This window comes from Lipophrys pholis, assembly GCF_963383615.2.
Source record: "Lipophrys pholis genome assembly, chromosome: 2".
Taxonomy (NCBI): Eukaryota; Metazoa; Chordata; class Actinopteri; order Blenniiformes; family Blenniidae; genus Lipophrys; species Lipophrys pholis.
In genome coordinates this window covers 29,124,628-29,144,022 of record NC_137636.1, presented here as the reverse complement: position 1 = coordinate 29,144,022, position 19,395 = coordinate 29,124,628, and the positions used below count along the sequence as shown (strand labels likewise).

The 19,395-nt window shown below is 40.9% G+C and overlaps 4 protein-coding genes across 6 annotated transcripts; all 4 read right to left on the bottom strand.

Moving 5' to 3' along the window:
• Positions 1–110: 110 nt before the first annotated feature.
• On the bottom strand, positions 111–4,454 carry LOC308106545 (UDP-glucuronosyltransferase 2A2-like). 2 transcript variants are annotated; one of them, XM_080458359.1, is made up of 2 exons: positions 4,351–4,454; positions 111–2,196 (listed from the first exon to the last, which is right to left on the bottom strand). In XM_080458359.1, exons 1-2 carry the CDS (start codon positions 4,389–4,391, stop codon positions 600–602), a joined length of 1,638 nt encoding a protein of 545 aa, XP_080314485.1. In that variant the 5' UTR covers positions 4,392–4,454; the 3' UTR covers positions 111–599. The 2 variants fall into 2 exon arrangements, with proteins under 2 accessions (XP_080314485.1, XP_080314486.1); XM_080458360.1 differs by lacking the exon at positions 4,351–4,454 and adding an exon at positions 2,636–2,833.
• A 1,444-nt stretch (positions 4,455–5,898) lies between these two features.
• Positions 5,899–7,482, bottom strand: LOC308106385 (UDP-glucuronosyltransferase 2C1-like; the record flags this gene model as incomplete). The annotated part of the gene is made up of 1 exon (XM_080458083.1): positions 5,899–7,482. One exon carries the CDS (start codon positions 7,480–7,482, stop codon positions 5,899–5,901), a length of 1,584 nt encoding a protein of 527 aa, XP_080314209.1.
• A 943-nt stretch (positions 7,483–8,425) lies between these two features.
• Positions 8,426–10,954, bottom strand: LOC308106873 (UDP-glucuronosyltransferase 2C1-like). Of its 2 annotated transcripts, none has more exons than XM_080458885.1 (2): positions 10,676–10,954; positions 8,426–10,257 (listed from the first exon to the last, which is right to left on the bottom strand). In XM_080458885.1, the coding sequence occupies exons 1-2, from the start codon at positions 10,676–10,678 to the stop codon at positions 8,674–8,676; spliced, it is 1,587 nt and encodes a 528-aa protein (XP_080315011.1). In that variant the 5' UTR covers positions 10,679–10,954; the 3' UTR covers positions 8,426–8,673. The 2 variants fall into 2 exon arrangements, with proteins under 2 accessions (XP_080315011.1, XP_080315010.1); XM_080458884.1 differs by lacking the exon at positions 10,676–10,954 and adding an exon at positions 10,350–10,373.
• A 2,194-nt stretch (positions 10,955–13,148) lies between these two features.
• LOC308106874 (UDP-glucuronosyltransferase 2C1-like) lies at positions 13,149–18,768 on the bottom strand. Its single transcript, XM_080458886.1, has 2 exons — positions 18,733–18,768; positions 13,149–16,084 (listed from the first exon to the last, which is right to left on the bottom strand). The coding sequence occupies exon 2, from the start codon at positions 16,082–16,084 to the stop codon at positions 14,501–14,503; it is 1,584 nt and encodes a 527-aa protein (XP_080315012.1). The 5' UTR covers positions 18,733–18,768; the 3' UTR covers positions 13,149–14,500.
• Between the last annotated feature and the right edge of the window lie 627 nt (positions 18,769–19,395).

Below are 19,395 nucleotides of genomic sequence, written 5' to 3'. Positions count from 1 at the left end.
ATGACTGAGCCAAGACTGAATTATTAATCCTTACTATTTAGTGACTCAAGGTGATACTGTAATCCCATGAAATTGCATATTTTCTTTTTTGTCGCGTTTTTTTTTTTTTTGCAAAGCAATGGTATTTACGAGAAAATATGAAAGTATGTGAATAGTTATCATGATCTTTTGTACGTTCAGGTGAGTTTTCTTCCCATAGGGAAAAGAACAAATAAGACAGCTTGTGCCTATTGTAAACAGTCCATGGAAAAATTGTAAATAACAAACACCATCAGCTGCCTAAAAATCTCTTCTCACAAGCCTATCGCTGGATAGTGGCATTATCAACAGAGACTTTTCTAATCTGCGTTTCAACCACAACCAAGATTGTAATTAAGTGCTTTTGTTCAGCATTTGATATTGATTCCTAATTGTTGAGTCTTATGTTTGAATTCATATGCAATTACAAAAATGACAACTACGACCCACTATTTACATGAAAATCACATTTCTTTATTACTTTGGAAATGATGATTCATATCTATGTTGAACTGAAAACAAAACAAAACAGTGTGGAAAAGACCAACAAACCCTTAAATGATCCGTCCATTTTCCCCAAGTTAATCAGATTTAACTTTTCTTTTAAAACACACTCTAAAGCAGAGTCTCACCAACATGATAAAGAATAACACTGCAAGCAATGCAATTGATAATAAGAGTAGAATGACATCTACAGAGTAGTAGGAGAACCAGGACATCTTGTAGGACTCGGTTCTCAGGTGAGCTGCACCTTTGTGCCTCATGACAAACTCTATCCAGAAGAGGGCGCTATCCAGTGGCTTTATGGGCTGATCCCTGTGCAGCCTGGAGAGTCTCTGCATGTTCGTCCTGTAGGAGGGCTCAGTCAGGACTTCCTCAATGGCCTTTTGAAATATCTTCTTACTCAGATCAGAAACATCAACAACTTTTGCAACAGCCTTTGCCTTGAGCCTGGAGAGATTGTCAGCTTGATCAAAAACAATTGGGATGCCTACAATTGGAACCCCGTGGTATATAGCCTCATAAATCCCATTAGTTCCACCATGGCTTATAAATAGTTTAACATTTGGATGTCCGAGGAGGTCATTCTGTGGCATCCAGTCGACCAGCAGAGTGTTGTTGCCCAGAGCGGCTGGCCTCTCGCCTTTATACCTCCAGATGACTTTCTGAGGTAATTTAGCAAAAGCTGCAGCGATCTCATTAGCCAGGTCCAGTGGAAGATCTCCAATCAGGGTCCCCAGAGACATGATGACGACTCCATGGTCTCCTGAACTCTGCACGAACTCATCCAAGTGCTGCGGCAGAGGTTTGGCAGGTTTGCACTGAAACCCCCCCATATAGATGACATTGGGCATGGTGGGACGAGGGAACTCAAACACAAAGTCCACCCTCATGAGCCACAGGTCCGCAGCTTGAAACAGAGAGAAGTAGTCTGTGGAGCCAAAGTAGCGGCTTGACAAAGCGGAATAATGTGGCCCTACGACCTGCTTGTACAGATGCATCCTTAGAGTATAGAAAAGTAGGTTTTTCATCCTCTCAAAGAAAGTCATCTGATCGGTCAACTCTGACGGTGGAAGCGGGACGTAAGACAGTGGAGACGGAGCAACAGCAAAATGGGCCTCACCATGTACAGTCCAGCGGGCGTTGAACACTAATGGCAAGCCGAGGTAGTGGGCCAGAAAAACACCCCCACCATTAGCAGGGTCAGTTAAAACTGCGTCAAACTTGGCCTCGTGAAAAGACTTCATCAACTCTTTATCCTCAAACATGTGGGTCACAAGTTCGCAGACTTTCTTGTGCAGTTCAAAGAACTTGTCTTTTAGCTCCATGTCTAAAGCGAAGCGCTCCCAAACAGACCTTCTGCCTCGTCTGATTCTAATGATCTCAGAAACAAAGAGCTGAAAGAAGTCCTCGTTTCCACCGCCGGCAACGTCCACAGTGACCGCCTTGTAGTGTGCTGACGTTTCACTGATGTACCAGCTGTCCACGGCTCGAATCACCGTCACGGCATGTCCTCGCAAGTGCAGCTCCTCGACGAGTAGCCTCATGTTCACCCAGTGGCTGCCGTCGTGTGGAAAAACCAAAACTTTCCCTCCTCGGACGGGAGGACAAAACACAGCCAACAGAGAGAGGATGTGAACGGCTGACAAAAACATCTTCAGACCTTGGATGTGCTTTCTGGGAACAAAAAAGAAAAGAAAACAAAAACATGAAAAAAAGATAGTTGTTTACTCATGTATGTGTGTCCTCAGACTGAATTGTGTCTGTCTGTCTTCGTGTGGGGAAGCTCCTTCTGGTGGGCCTCATGTGAATGTGGCACATGGAGCCTCTCAGAGGAAACCAGTGCTGCTCGGTGCCAAGAGCGCCGTCAGACGACTCTTTCACCGAGCAAAACATGTCCTTTATATCTGGGAATGTGTCACGTCGTCCAAGAAAGACACACAACGTCTCCATATGTATGACAAAAAAACATCTAAGCACTTATCCAAACTTTCTGCGCTAGACATAATCTGATCGGTAGTCCTGAACCAAAGAGAAAAAGGTGAAGCTTACAACTTTGTGCCAGACAAACCCTCCCATCACTCAGTGTGTTGCATAATGGAATGAAGGTACTCACATTTTGGCAACATGCTTTCAACAACAAACGTATTGAGTGAAATTCCGAGGGGGAAAGATGCACATAAACATAAAAGAAATAACATAAAATGATTGACTTGCTCTGGAATCTTCTCAGCTTTGCGTTGCTTCTTACTACTCTAAACACATGCAGCTGAAAAAGGCACGTTTACTCATTTCCTTTTCTTTCTTTTCCTTTGCTCTGGCCACACCCCCCCCCCCCGGAGGTTTTGCTCCTGCAGAGAACTTCTCTCACTAAGTTTAGCAAAATGCAAGAGTTTTCTCTAACATGGCGATATTTACAAAACGCCAGCATCCTAGAGCATTGACTCTTAGGGACTAGAGGTGCTTAAGCTACATCAAAACTGAAGTTATCATAAACTTTCACGTAAATCTGTAAAACGTCTGAACAAAAGTCACACAGCTGGATCTTTTCAGAGTGTCTGAAGGACGAAAATGACATTAAATTCAGTTTGGCTCTCGAATAATAGAGAGACACTGATTAAACACATTTGAGGCAGAAACTCCACTTCTTGTCATAAACATGCACAAAGTACTCAGAGGAGACAAGTCTCAGCAAGTCAAACAAGCCTGACAGCATACCGACAGGTCATCCTGCTCCACACAAGCTGCTGCTCGGGATTTCTGGAGCCGTGGAGCTTCTTAATACTTACGTTGCGAAAGAGGAACTCAAAAAGATCAAATTACCAGAGTGAATGTTTAACGTGTAAATATGTCAAACAAATGGTCTTAGTCCAGGAAACATTGAACGTGTGTGTGAATTGGTCCACTGGTTGAGTTTGTTTTGCCTTCAACCCATCAACAGCACCTCAGTGCCTTGTTTACCGTAATCATATAAATGACCCAGTGTCGCAACTATAATGTCAAACGTTTCCTCTTAAAATGTTCTTGTGAAAAACTAGAAACTTCCCCCTTCACCAAGAGATGATCACACACACACACACACACACATATTTACACCACCAGAAAAAAAGACACAACTCCCAAAAATGTTTTTGTTGTTTGAGAGAAAGTTTTTTTTTTCTTCCTTTAGATACTCAAGGGAAAACCTATGTCTTCAGGAGAGAAAGTGTCGGTTGGCCAGCTGGTTTGGACTTTGAACTCTGCGAACCACTGCACCACGGTCCCAACCTTAACTGTTTCTGGTATCATGGGGTGTGGATGATCCAGCACAATCTGTTTTCATCAGACAAATCCATCATCAATGATAAACTCAGGTCAGGTTTTTCTCACATGCTTCTGTTATCACAAAACTGTGTTGGGTTTGGAAAACAGGTGTTGAACCATGTTTCCTTTCTTATACTAATGCTGTTTCTGATCATCAAGAGAAAAATGAATGCAACCCCCCCCCCCCCACACACACATATTATAACAACAACAACAACAACAACAACAACAACAACAACAACAACAACAAAATAGGTAGAGTTTCTCAAAGATCTATTGCTTGCCCGCTTATATTAGCAATCTATATGCTCCCTACAGGTCACATTATGTAAATTCATAAATGTCATAGATAAGCGTAATGATGACATCAATACTGGATATGCCAAATCTTTCTACAACTAAACAAACAAAAAAACTAAAACTGGGACTGGACACTCAGGCCAAGTTCACACCTACCCAAGTTTTCACAAAAACAGATATTTTCCTCTCTATATTTACAAAAGAAAAATTCAAATACATGACCCGCACCTGCTTGACCTGTGGCCTGTACTACGAACCGTGATCAACATTTCCAGGATCTCTCTGTGTTTCCTGGGTTGACTTATCGAGATGTGCGCGATCCTGATCACCGTTACTACGAAGCAGGTTATCAACTCGCTGGTTAAACCCAGACCATGTGTGCGCGTTCACGTGAAAGGGGCGGAGATTGCAGCAACTGACCAATCACACACAGAGAAATCCTGCCGCGCAGTTTACGGATTACTGAAGGATCAGCTATTCTCAGAAAATATGAAGAATTAAAACACATCCAGCAGGTTTAAAGCAACACTGCTGCTGCAGCCAAAGCTAGAACATTCCTGACTTGTTAATGTATGACATGGTGAGATTATACCAGATTAATTTATCAGCGATACGAACGGACAGCACGTCCGCTGATCAATCAATTTCACTTTATTACAGCAGAAACGTGTCAGGCTGAATTTCCTCACTGGTCTTCTTTTAGTTTATATTCTCCATTCAGTTGTTATGAGGTGAGTTTATCTTGTGTTTTGTGTTGGAATATTAATTCATCACCGCAACTACACGAGTAGTTCTGCGTCCCATAAATTCATGTTTCTGCAGTTCTGTCAGGTGTGATCATTAACCTCATTATTACAGATAAACAGACTTGGAACAAGTCAAGAACAAAAACATCCTTCAAAGCCTCAGTGACCAGGATTCATTTTAGTATGTCAAAAAGATCGCTCTCAATTACTTTCTCATCTCCGCTCCGCTGCACCTCACGCTGAACCTGAGCACCAATCACAATCATTTAAGAATGGGCAGGTCATTTTTCAAGAGATCTGATTGGCCAGGAGGCGGAGCTCTGACCTCTTATCGAGAAGATAACCTGCTCCGAAGCAGGTTAGACTTTCAGCGTCAGTTACCGGGGTGATTGATCCTGGTGAAAAGTGAGCGAGCGTCGCAGTACGAGAAACCCAGGGTTAATCCTTGAAGTTATCTCGATAAGCGAAAATCTAGTTTCGTAGTACAGGCCTCTGGTCCACCACCTGGTTCAGAGCTTCTATGAGCAGCCAAACCGTTAGGGGGCAGTGTAACTCGAGGCAAGAAGCCATGCTAGCCAATCAGAATCCCATAAAAAACACAACGTCACAAATCGCTTGAATCATTTCCTGTTAAGCTATAATGGCGCATGGTTTGTTTATTTGGACCGATAGAGAAGCGGAGCTACTCCTAAATGTGGTGGTAGAATATAACATATAACTTAAAAACAAGCACTGCTTTCATCGTTTCTACTTTCGTCACAGCTCTCAAACTGTAAACACTGGTCGCACGTAGATAACGCTTTTAATGCTTCCGTCGCATGTTGTGACGTAACAGTGAAGAGCACGAGGATGAGCGCTCCAATCAGGAACAGAGCGACATCTACAGAGTAGTAGGAGAACAAGGACATTAAAACACGCCTAAATGATTACTTGAAAACTATACTTAGTCTGATTAATCGGAAGACAAGCATGAGATCAGATTGATTTCAAATAACTTTCAGTGAGCCTCCATAAGGTATCTCCATGAATCTTAGTCACGTTTTGCTTTACGGTTACACACAGCAGTACAAAAACACCTAAACAAGATGAAAACAGTGAAGAGCACGAGGATGAGCGCTCCAATCAGGAACAGAGCGACATCTACAGAGTAGTAGGAGAACCAGGGCATCCTGTAGGACTGAGCTTTCAGGTGAGCTTCACCTTTGTGCCTCATGACAAACTCTATCCAGAAGAGGGCGCTATCCATCGGTGCTATTGGCTGATCCCTGTGCAGCCTGGAGAGTCTCTGCATGTTGGTCCTGTAGGAGGGCTCAGTCAGGACTTCCTCAATGGCCTTCAGAAAGTTGTCATCTTGGTCCATTGTAGCGACTGAGAGAGTCTTAGCAGCCCCTCTGTCTTCCAGACGCAGCAGGTTGTCATACTGGTCAAAGAACAGAGGGATACCCACAACCGGGACCCCGTGATAAAGTGCTTCTTGGACACCGTTTGTTCCTCCGTGAGCCACAAACAGTTTGATCTTAGGATGTCCCAAAAGGTCATTCTGTGGCATCCAGTCCACCAGTAAAGTGTTGTTACCCAGAGTGTCTGGTTTCTCACCTTTATACCTCCAGATGACTTTCTGAGGCAGTTTGGCAAAAGTTGCAGCAATATAATTTGCCAGATCAGCAGGAAGTTCACTCACTAAAGTCCCCAGAGACATGATGATGAATCCATGATCTGCAGAACTCTGCACAAAGTCCTCCAAGTGTTGAGGCAGAGGTTTGGCAGGTTTACACTGGAAGCCGCCCATGTACACAACATTAGGCATGGTGGGACGAGGATAATCAAACACAAAGTCCATTCTCATCAGCCAAATGTCTGCATCAATCATTAACTGCTGGTAGTCACAGTCAGGCCCAAGATATTTCTCACATATCTTCTGATATATGCCCCTGGTCAATAAGTGTTTTTGTATTTGATTTATTATGTATAAAATCATGTTGTTAACTCTCTGGAGAAAGGTCATCTTGTCAGTGTTACCACTTCCTGTCATAGGAATATAGGACAAAGGTGAAGGAGCAATAGCAAGATGAGCCTCGACAGCTATCAACCAGCGAACGTTGTAAACTAAAGGAAGGTTGAAATATCTGGCCACAATGGCTCCACCACCCCAGCAGGGATCAGTGAGTACAAGATCAAATTTACTGTCTCTGATTTGTGTTACTAACTCTGTGTTATCCAGCAACGCTGATGGTAACTCACCCACAATTTCATGAAGTTCAACAAATGTGCCAAACATGCCAATAGTCATGTGGAGGAAATTGATCAAAGGAAGAGCCCCACGTTGAAATTCAAGTTTCTCTGACACAACGTTTGCAGCGAACGTCTGATCCAAGCCTCTCTCCACTGGAACTGTAATGGTACTGTAGTAGGACGATTTCTCCTTGATGTACCAGCTTTTGTTGGAGCGGATAATGGTCAGGTTGTGTCCTCTGGAGTGCAAAGCTTGAAGCAGAATATCCATGTTAATCCAGTGACTGCCCTCAGCAGGAAGGACCAGGATGTTTCCAACTTCACATACTCTGGGAGTCAGAATGAGCAGCAGCAGAGCACAGCAGCAACATGTCAGCCTCATTTGAAATCAAAACATTTCTCAATTGTTTAGATCCCCTTTAATTTCTTCATTCCAATTCATTTTCAAGCCATGTAAACTGCACTTCCTTCCCTGAACTCTTGACATGATACAAGTACAAACAGATATCGTCTCAAAAGTAGACCTTTACAGCTCTTTGTCATCTAATAAGTTCTTCTGCATTGTGCAATTTCACTGACTGAATCACTTATTAAACTTTCAGAAATATATTGAAATTGCATTAAAAATATCTAGTTATATCTCCAAAAGCACTTTTACTTACTGTGGTCTGTAGTGTTTCGTCTCAAAGCCGACGAGGCTCCAGGATTTGTTGTGTGTCGGAGATGATTTTGTCACTAAACTCAGGATTCACAATCATTCAGTAAAGTTCAACTTGGTGAAACGACTGGATGATTCTGGAAACAACAAGAGGCCATATTGGGATTAATGACTGACAAGACCACTGCAGCGCTACATGTTTTGCTTAAGTTTGGACAGTGGTGGAGGGATTATTTGTCTCACGTCACTGAAGGTGTCGCTTTAAAACCTGCACCAGCTGTGTGCATGTAAACAGAAGTGTAATGAAACAAGAACACATTTAGAAAACATTTTCCATGCAATGGATGAAATATAAAACTTGAAATGTTGTCTGTGATGTAGAATAAATAACATTTTGTTTCAGCAGGTTTGTGAATCATTTTTATTTAGCCTCGACTTCTTTTACACTTCTACTGAATCTCTTTGGAGTGGAAAATTTCATTTTTAAGATTTTCAGAGCATCTTAAAAAAGTATACATGTTCTACATAGACTGAAAATACATTTTACAAAGAGTACAGTGACCCCATGAGATTCAAAAACAGTCGCTGCTCCTGCTGAGTGTTGATGAAAAAAGCTACACATACATAAATACCTAGAACTTTTCAACACGCACACAATTTGTAAAACTTTTTATTGTAATTATTAATTTCTGCTTTTTTGTAAATTGGGCGGGGGGGGGGGGGGTATTATCAAGTTGTAAATCAAACAGAGGGATGATACATCTCCACATTTAATTAAAAAATACATCAAACACACCTAAATGATCACTTGGAAGTGATACTAAAACTATCTCGTTAATCTGAAGACAAGCTTGAGACACATCACAGCGTTTTTAAATAACTTTCAGCGAGCCGCACAGTGTGTATCCATGAATCTTAGTCACGTTTTGCTTTACGCTTACACACAGCAGTACAGAAACATCTAAACAAGATGAAAACAGTGAAGAGCACGAGGACTAGTGCTCCAATCAGGAACAGAATGACATCTACAGAGTGGTAGGAGAACCAGGGCATCCTGTATGACTCGGTTCTCAGGTGAGCTGCACCTTTGTGCCTCATGACAAACTCTATCCAGAAGAGGGCGCTATCCATCGGTGCTATTGGCTGATCCCTGTGCAGCCTGGAGAGTCTCTGCATGTTGGTCCTGTAGGAGGGCTCAGTCAGGACTTCCTCAATGGCCTTCAGGAAGTTGTCATCTTGGTCCATTGTAGCGACTGAGAGAGTCTTAGCAGCCCCTCTGTCTTCCAGACGCAGCAGGTTGTCATACTGGTCAAAGAACAGAGGGATACCCACAACCGGGACCCCGTGATAAAGTGCTTCTTGGACACCGTTTGTTCCTCCATGAGCCACAAACAGTTTGATCTTAGGATGTCCCAAAAGGTCATTCTGTGGCATCCAGTCCACCAGTAAAGTGTTGTTACCCAGAGTGTCTGGTTTCTCACCTTTATACCTCCAGATGACTTTCTGAGGCAGTTTGGCAAAAGTTGCAGCAATATAATTTGCCAGATCAGCAGGAAGTTCACTCACAAAAGTCCCCAGAGACATGATGATGAATCCATGATCTGCAGAACTCTGCACAAAGTCCTCCAAGTGTTGAGGCAGAGGTTTGGCAGGTTTACACTGGAAGCCGCCCATGTACACAACATTAGGCATGGTGGGACGAGGATAATCAAACACAAAGTCCGTTCTCATCAGCCAAATGTCTGCATCAATCATTAACTGCTGGTAGTCACAGTCAGGCCCAAGATATTTCTCACATATCTTCTGATATATGCCCCTGGTTGCCAAGTTATTTTGTATTTGACTTATTATGTATAAAAGTATGTTGTTAACTCTCTGGAGAAAGGTCATCTTGTCAGTGTTACCACTTCCTGTCATAGGAATATAGGACAAAGGTGAAGGAGCAATAGCAAGATGAGCCTCGACAGCTATCAACCAGCGAACGTTGTAAACTAAAGGAAGGTTGAAATATCTGGCCACAATGGCTCCACCACCCCAGCAGGGATCAGTGAGAACAAGATCAAATTTAATGTCTTTGATTTGTGTTACTAACTCTGTGTTATCCAGCAACGCTGATGGTAACTCACCCACAATTTCATGAGCTTCAACAAATGTGCCAAACATGCCAATAGTCATGTGGAGGAAATTGATCAAAGGAAGAGCCCCACGTTGAAATTTAATGTTCTCTGACACAATGGTTGCAATGAACGTCTGATCCAAGCCTCTCTCCACTGGAACTGTAATGGTACTGTAGTAGGACGATTTCTCCTTGATGTACCAGCTTTTGTTGGAGCGGATAATGGTCAGGTTGTGTCCTCTGGAGTGCAAAGCTTGAAGCAGAATATCCATGTTAATCCAGTGACTGCCCTCAGCAGGAAGGACCAGGATGTTTCCACCTTCACACACTCTGGGAGTCAGAATGAGCAGCAGCAGAGCACAGCAGCAACACGTCAGCCTCATCTGAAATCAAGACACGTCATAATCAACAGACTGAAGCAAAAAAACTAACAAAAAGACCAACAACATTTAATTGAAATCGGCTTAATCTTTACCATCCAGCCACTTCTCTGAATAACACTGAGACACCGCACAAAGAATTATAAGTGGGTGCGCCCCCACCCCCCACCCCACTTGTTGTCACTGCAGAGTGACTTGCCTGAGTTTAGAAAATGTCCTGAAATGCCCCTGGTTCAGTTCTTCCTCATTTACTTTGTCCTTCTGTTTACCATCATGTCTAGTGTCTTATTTCAAGCTGGTTCCTGACATTAAAGTAACCTCATTAAAAAAAAAAAAGGAAAAAAAGAGTGAAGTTATCTTTCTTATGTGGGTCCAGACGATTTAACCTGAATAGAAAACATGCAAAAATATTTCCACTCACCATCGTCTGCCTTAAGTGTCCTCACCAAAAAGTGACTTGTAGTTAGTGACATGTAAGTTCCAGGAAGTCTTACGTTACTGTTCACTATAAACCAGAATCACGTTCCTCCGCGCTCTTCCGTTCAGCACTGGAGAGGAGATAACCGGGTCAATGTGCGAACAATCAAAGTTTTATTTGAGATATATATTTTTTTTTTATCTGGGAGAGCCTCGCCCATCATCACTGTTGGAACTACAACGATTCAAATCCCTGTGATCGTATTTCATAATCAAAACATCTGAGCTGGCGTATTTCCTGTTCAACGACACGTGCAGCTGTACTCCGAGTTGCGCAATCGGCGTTGCCAGGTTGGGAGGAGAGTTTCCAGATCCAGCAAGAGAAGCAAGTCACAAGGCTCCAAAACAAACCTAAAACGAAATTAAATATTTACAAAAAAAAAAAAAAAATAATTTAATTAAAAAGAAACACAGGCCACAACACTTCCCCAGCGCCTTTAATCATTAAAACACTTAAAATGTATTTGACAACATCAAAACAGATACAGTATGATGAAGTCTTGCACGTATACAGCAATGAAAAAGAAAAGAAACTCGGGCTATTAGAAACTCGGTTCTTTATTATAGTTTCAATGCGCTCATATTCGTTTTTCTTTTCATTTCAAGACTTCAAACTAATATTCTTTCTGTTTTGGTGTCAGTTCTAATCTCTCAGCTAAAAAGACATCATGAAGTCACAGGAGGGTTCATACACACGTTAACAACGATGCAACAGGGACTGTATCTCATGTAAAAAGAAAATGTTTTCAAACTAGAAACTGGAATTTTTTTTTAATAATCTTAGAATACAGCTAGAAAAGTTACCTGACAGTGTTGAAAAGACCACAAGTGAACTGAAATGAAGTGGAAAATATATCTAAAATGTTTTTTGTTTGTTTTGTTTTTACACATATTTTGGCCCAAGCATTACCTACAAACACTCCAAAGCCAAAATAAACAAACCAACGACCTCCGCCGATCTCTGCCAAGCAGAAGTGAGGGACGTGTGGTTATTTTGCCTGCTGACTGTGAAAAACAAATATTCATACATTAAAAAGTGAATCTTTGTATTTGGATATGGATTTCATATATATTTACTGTTAAACTCAAAAGATTTTGCTTATGTATCATCACATTTGGTAAAATTGGTTGTTTCCTGTTCAAGCTCTGCCTTCTCTCAGATTATACACAATATCAAACATTCATCCTATCAAAAAGTAAAAGACATTTGAACAAAATCTGTAAAATTGGCTTAAAATGTTGTTGATTTTTTAAAATTGTATTACCCCTACATAATTACAAAAAACTTGAATGCAGAAAATACAAGTACTGACTCATGTTCTGGCAGAAAACATTTTACCATTGTCTGTGTAATTTGAACACGTGATATTATGGATGATATTGATGATGGTAATTATTGTAGGTTCTCACGGTTGATGAGAGAAAACTATTCATCAAGCAAGTTTCAATTAAATTGTGACTTGAAGCTCCATTGGGTTTGTATATATATATATACGTTTCTCTGGCCTGCTGTGAATCTCACCGCGCCGCTCAAACCTCCACTATTGTTTCAAAGTCAACATTAACTGAGCCACAAGTTTCAAGGATGCATACATTCTTATTTGGCGTATTTTTATAGCATCAAGTTCCAGGCAAATGAACCAGTTCTCAGCTAAAAGCTAAAGTTAACGTTCGGAGTACAACAAAAAAAAATTTAAAATTCCTATTGAGAAACCAACCCACCACCTTGTGATCATTCAATAAACTCAGTTGCTCCAGCACATAACTAACAAGGGGCGTCTTCCCTTAATTCAGACGTTCACCTCGTTTACATTGTTTTTTATTTTGTCCAGCAAAGCTTCCTGATTGTATACCCTGCCTCTTGCTATGTGCATGTGGATTCCAGTTTGACCAGAGCCGCTCATCAATAATAGATGATTGTTCAAAGCAGGGTCTTCCAGCGGATCCCGAGGAACCGTTTCTCCTCATGTACTATTTTACCCATGTTTAAAGACATTTTGTGAACACGAGTATCTGGTTTCAGGCTAATATTGATGCCTCTTTCTTTTGAATAACAAATTGCAGCTGTGTCTCATTACAATTTGTTTGAAAAGGTGTAGATATAAATGTTCAGGGACAAATGCTGGGCTCATCCTTTGAATAAAAAATTTAACTTTACATTGCAGCATAAATAAATGAAATGTAGATTTGTAAAGATGTATAATAAGTGCAGGATAAAATCGTCTGGTTTCAAACATCAGAAGGTGAAAATATTGCTGGTGATGTCTGAAATTGTTCAAAGATGCGAGAGAAACGCGGCCCGTGAACGCTGTACTTCATAACGAAGCAGCGACTGGAGCAGCAGATGACTGGATCCGGTAATGAGCTCAGGGAGTTATGTTAGTGGTGACATGTGGTGGGCAGATAAGAAACAGCAGGAAATTCAAAATCTTGTTTATTCATATGAACCAGCAGGAGAGCACACGACACATGATATCGTCTAAAGCTGTGTGTTTGTGCTGCTTCTATGTTTTACAATTATTACATTGCTTTCTCAGGTTTTGTGTCTGATGTTTTGCACAATTTCTATGATGCATGGGATGAAGTAAAACCTCAACATCTGTGTAGTATTCATGGTATCTATATCCCATGTTGCTTCTGTCAGTTGTTTCATTTCTGCGACCTTCAGTCAATGCATCGACTTGCATTTCAACAAATGCAGGCCTTCCCTGATTCCAGATGAGTAATTATGACAACATGTGCTTACGTATCACGATGGATGTAAAATCTTGTGCTTGTTTTTAAAAGTGAATAATTCGGTCTGTTTGTCTATTGTTCGTCCGGAACAGGTACACACTGCAAATTTGCTAAATATTTTGAATACACACGCTATCCCAGTGATTGTAAAAGGCAATAAAGGCAATCAGTGGATCAATATCAGCCTGATTTACTAAGATCCTGCATAAAGCATGCTGAATTGTATGCTCACCAACATTTATTGCGATTTTTATTGTGTGCGTTTCATACGGTGGCCCAGAAGGGCCAACAACACAACACACCAACAAAAGCAACAACTCAACAACAACAAAGAGCCACGACACAACAACAAAACAGCACATCTGAAGGACGCAGCAGTGAGAGAACTTTTAAGAACTTATGTTGTTGTGTTGCGGCTTATGTTGTTGTGTTGTGACTTTTGTTGTGTTGTGGCTTTCGTTGGTGTGTTGTGGCTTTTGTTGGTGTGTTGTGTTGTTGGACCTTTCGGGCCACTGTAGGTTTCAGGATCAGGACAATAACATTCATAAGTAATGGTGTTTAACTTTTCTCCAGCATAATTCCTCATTACCTAAGACCTCAAATTTCCCATGATGCTTCTTCAGCTGAACCATTTACTATTTCACTCATGATGAAGGCAGTAATCTCTTGGTAGACAGAATAATGACGACTTAGAAAAGAAACTTGCCTTTAATGTCTATGGTCTTGGGAATACAGAGGTTATGGAATTCTTTGTTAATATACAGTATGTATGTATACAAATATTTTGACTGTAAAATAACTACAAAAACTGCAATAACACCACTTAACATGGAAGCATTTATTAAATAAACTTCAAAAAATTATCTAAATGTTTTCAAATATATTTTATTGCATATCTTTGATCTGCTAGTAAAGCTATGTTAACGCTAATTTGTACAAATTTTTTTAATGAAAGTAGTAAAGAAAACTAACCAATTATTTAAAAATAAATTGAAGGAATGTTCGGAGCATCCACAGTGTGTATCCATGAATCTTAGTCACGTTTTGCTTTACGGTTACACACAGCAGTACAGAAACACCTAAACAAGATGAAAACAGTGAAGAGCACGAGGATGAGCGCTCCAATCAGGAACAGAGCGACATCTACAGAGTAGTAGGAGAACCAGGGCATCCTGTAGGACTGAGCTTTCAGGTGAGCTGCACCTTTGTGCCTCATGACAAACTCTATCCAGAAGAGGGCGCTATCCATCGGTGCTATTGGCTGATCCCTGTGCAGCCTGGAGAGTCTCTGCATGTTGGTCCTGTAGGAGGGCTCAGTCAGGACTTCCTCAATGGCCTTCAGGAAGTTGTCATCTTTGTCAATTTTTGCTAATGAGAGAGTCTTAGCAGCCCCTCTGTCTTCCAGACGCAGCAGGTTGTCATACTGGTCAAAGAACAGAGGGATACCCACAACCGGGACCCCGTGATAAAGTGCTTCTTGGACACCGTTTGTTCCTCCGTGAGCCACAAACAGTTTGATCTTAGGATGTCCCAAAAGGTCATTCTGTGGCATCCAGTCCACCAGTAAAGTGTTGTTACCCAGAGTGTCTGGTTTCTCACCTTTATACCTCCAGATGACTTTCTGAGGCAGTTTGGCAAAAGTTGCAGCAATATAATTTGCCAGATCAGCAGGAAGTTCACTCACAAAAGTCCCCAGAGACATGATGATGATTCCATGATCTGCAGAACTCTGCACAAAGTCCTCCAAGTGTTGAGGCAGAGGTTTGGCAGGTTTACACTGGAAGCCGCCCATGTACACAACATTAGGCATGGTGGGACGAGGATAATCAAACACAAAGTCCATTCTCATCAGCCAAATGTCTGCATCAATCATTAACTGCTGGTAGTCACAGTCAGGCCCAAGATATTTCTCACATATCTTCTGATATACTTCTTGGATCACCAAACTGTGTTGCGTTTGGGTTATAACATGTAAAATCATGTTTTTAACTTTTTGGAGAAATGTCATCCTATTGGTATAACCAGATCCTGTTATAGGGATATAGGAAACAGGTGAAGGAGCAATAGCAAAATGAGCCTCTCCAGCTATTAACCAGCGAACGTTATAAACTAAGGGAAGGTTGAAATATTTGGCCACAATGGCTCCACCACCCCAGCAGGGATCACTGAGTACAAGATCGAATTCACTGTCTTTGATGCTTGTTGTTAGCTCTGTGTTATCCAGCAACGCTGACACAAACCCACCCACAGCTTTGTGAGATTCAACAAAAGTGCCAAACATCCCAAAAGTTAAATACAAAAAATGCACCAAGGGAGAAGCTCCTCGTTCATATTCTATCATTTCATATATGATTTTTTGAATGAACTTCTGATCAATGGCCTTCTCCACTGGAACTGTAATGGTACTGTAGTAGGACGATTTCTCCTTGATGTACCAGCTTTTGTTGGAGCGGATAATGGTCAGGTTGTGTCCTCTGGAGTGCAAAGCTTGAAGCAGAATATCCATGTTAATCCAGTGACTGCCCTCCATAGGAAAAACCAAGATGTTACCACTTTGAGAGAATCTTGGAGCCAGAATGAGCAGCAGCAGAGCACAGCAGCAACAAAGCAGCTGCATCTGAAATGAAAACAATCCACAATCAATACAAGAGACAATCAAAATACAGCACAATTGCACCAAGGCTTGATTTGTTGTCTTACGTGACATGGAGTCAAGGTGAGTGCTGACCTTTCTTTTTAGGGTTCAAAATACACTGAGTGACCACTTTATTAGGTACACCTGTCCAACTGCTCGTTAACGCAAATTTCTAATCAGCCAATCACATGGCAGCATGTAGACATGGTCAAGAAGATCTGCTGCAGTTCAAACCGAGCATCAGAATGGGGAAGAAAGATGATTTAAGTGACTTTGAAAGTGGCATTGTTGTTGGTGCCAGACGGGCTGGTCTGACTATTTCAGTAACTGCTGATCTACTGGGTTTTCACGCACAACCATCTCTTGGGTTTACAGAGAATGGTCCGAAAAAGAGAAAATATCCAGTGAGCGGCAGTTCTGTGGGCGCAAATGCCTTGTTGACGCCAAAGGTCAGAGGAGAATGGCCAGACTGGTTTGAGCGGATAGAAAGGCAACAGTCACTCAAATAACCACTCGTTACAACCGAGGTATGCAGAAGAGCATCTCTGAACGCACAACACGTGGAACCTTGAGGCGGAGGGGCTGCAGCAGCAGAAGACCACACCGGGTGCCACTCCTGTCAGCTAAGAACAGGAAACTGAGGCTACAATCCCCACAGGCTCACCAAAATTGGACAATAGAAGATTGGAAAAACGTTGCCTGGTCTGATGAGTCTCGATTTCTGCTGCGACATTGGGAAGGTCAGGTCAGAATTTGGCGTCAACAACAGGAAAGCATGGATCCATCCTGCCTTGTATCAACGGTTCAGGCTGGTGGTGGCGGTACATAGATACATTCGTTTATTTCATTTCTGCACTTATGAGCAAGTCTGAGTGGCTATGGTCATTCCCCAACACTGATATATAGAGATGTGTGTCATCTGCATAATTATGATAGGAGGAATTACAATGATCCATCATCTGAGCCAGATGGAGTATGCAAATGTTAAATAAAAAAGGCCCAAGGATGGAGCACTGAGGAACCCCAAAATTGATTCTGAAATGTTCAAATTCATAATTACCCAGAATAATCCCTGTCTTGCATGTAAGATTGAAACAATTTTTTTTGCAGTGCCAGGAATTCCCAAACATTTTTCAAGTCTGTCAAGCTGTATGTTGCGGTCGTAAGCAGCACTGAAAACCACTAACACTAAAACTGAAACTACAGAAATGTCACTGCTTAAATAAATGTTGTTCAGCACTTTAATAAATGCAGTTTCAGTGGTGTGGTCTGATGTTAATCTGGACTGAGAAACATTGAAGAAATAGTTTTATGCCATGAAATCATTAAGTTCTTAAAACACTACCTTTTCAACAGTCTAAGCTAAGAAAGGCAGGTTTGATTTGGGCCTTTAATTAATAACTCCTGGAGCATCTATATTACTTTTTCCTTAAAGAGGTTTCATTACAGCTGTCTTTGCAACATTTGGATTAAGTGCCTGTCTGAGAAGAGCTGTTGACTATCTGTAGTACACCTGGAGCTATACAGTTACAACATTTCTAAAAAAAAAAAAAAGGTTTTGGGCAGAGTGTCAAGGCTGCAGGTTATGGGCTTCATGTGCTGAACAGTTTTATTCAGAGCAGCACTAATATGCCACGTTAGCCCAAATAATCGTATGTGTTAATTCCTGAAGTAGACCAGCTGACTGTCATTCATATCTCTACATTTGTTTTTAGATTAAATGGAATGCAAGATCGAACGTCAGGGTGATATTGAGGACACTGATAGGGCTGTATGGAGGTGGCTTTAGGGATGGAATGTGATATTCATCTAGATAATTTAAATAGGGGTAGGGCTGGATATACAAGTTGCTTTTCCCTACTTTTAGTCAGCAAATTTACATTATTTTTTAGTGATTATTGATATCATTGTTAATATTGGCTTTGTTGTGATTAAGATTATTAATAATATTATTTATTCATATTAGTAGTACTAGCATTATTGTTTTATAGTCTTTTATTTATAAAATGTTTGAAATAAAGAGGTGAGGAAATACTATGCCATATACCGAATGTAAAAGTGTTTTACTGAACAATTTAGAAGCTAAACTTTTATATATATATATATATATATATATATATATATATATATATATATATATATTATATATATATATATATATATATATATATAAATAACCACAAAATCCTCGTTGAAATTAAATTATTAAATTAAATGATCTCTCTTTCTTGAGTGTTCTGGCCAAGTAGGGCAACAGTACATTAAAGATTCAGACAAAACAGGTACGCATAAAACATCAAAGAAAATGTCAATACATGAAGAAATAACATAGAAACAACAAAATACATTTTTAGACATGCAAATTTGTTAAAAACAAAAACACTTCCATGAATTAAAATTAAGTCCATTATTCAAAACATCTGCAGACAGATGTGTCTGTCTGTCCCCAAGTCTGTTTTCCAGAGGTATTCAACAAAAATGTTCCCTTCATGCTGGAAGGTTTGAGAAAATCCTCCGCTCTGAACTGAAAATCTCCCCAATTCCAAACAAAGTTGATCCACAAACTCTGGATCGCGTGTCTGCAGGTTATTGACGTCATCATCACGAAACAACAAGCACTTTCTACTTACTGTGATTTTTAAGATTTCTGTTCCGACACACCGGCTGTCACTGCACCGTCAGGGAAGAACAGGGTGTTTTATGTAACCCGGGGAGGAGGAGCCCCCTCTTCCTCCTCCTCCTGGTCTTCCTCCTCCTCCCCCACAGGAGCTGCACACAATGTGAGCTGCTCCCGGCGGATGGGAGCGGAGATACTCATCAAAAGAGTTCCAGTTTAAAGAGGAAACGATAAAACAATGAGCATACTGGGGCGGATGAGTGGGGGAGGACACGAGGAGTCAATATCTGGATCAATCTTAATACCAGAGGTGCGTCTATTTATTATAATTTTAGAGTTTTATTGGAAGCACAATTAGCCAAATGAGTTAAAAGGACTGCAAAGAGTCCCCCTTTTAGAAATACCGACATTATACTGATAGAAATTGTGAATATTGTATTAAACAGATCAGAATAAGTTAATTGTTAAAAGTGCATCGTGTCTACATGATTCTACTTTAAGTGCTTTCAGGATATTTTCCAAACAAAATTGCTTTTTTGTGAAAAGAAAAAAAAAGTTGCTCTTTTATCACAGGCGGCAATCTGAAAATAAAAAAAACATGCTAAATCAATCTGGGAGTATTGCAATAACAATGTTTGTGTGATGAATAAACACTTAGTGCTTTGGGATTTATTCT

Bases quoted from the DNA above. Each gene is read 5' to 3' on its own strand.
- LOC308106545 (XM_080458359.1), bottom strand. From the start codon at position 4,391: ATGTTGATCACGGTTCGTAGTACAGGCCACAGGTCAAGCAG. The intron at 2,197-4,350 runs GTGCGGGTCATG...TTTTGTTCCCAG, and splicing joins ACAGGCCACAGGTCAAGCAG to AAAGCACATCCAAGGTCTGA.
- LOC308106874 (XM_080458886.1), bottom strand. From the start codon at position 16,084: ATGCAGCTGCTTTGTTGCTGCTGTGCTCTGCTGCTGCTCATTCTGGCT.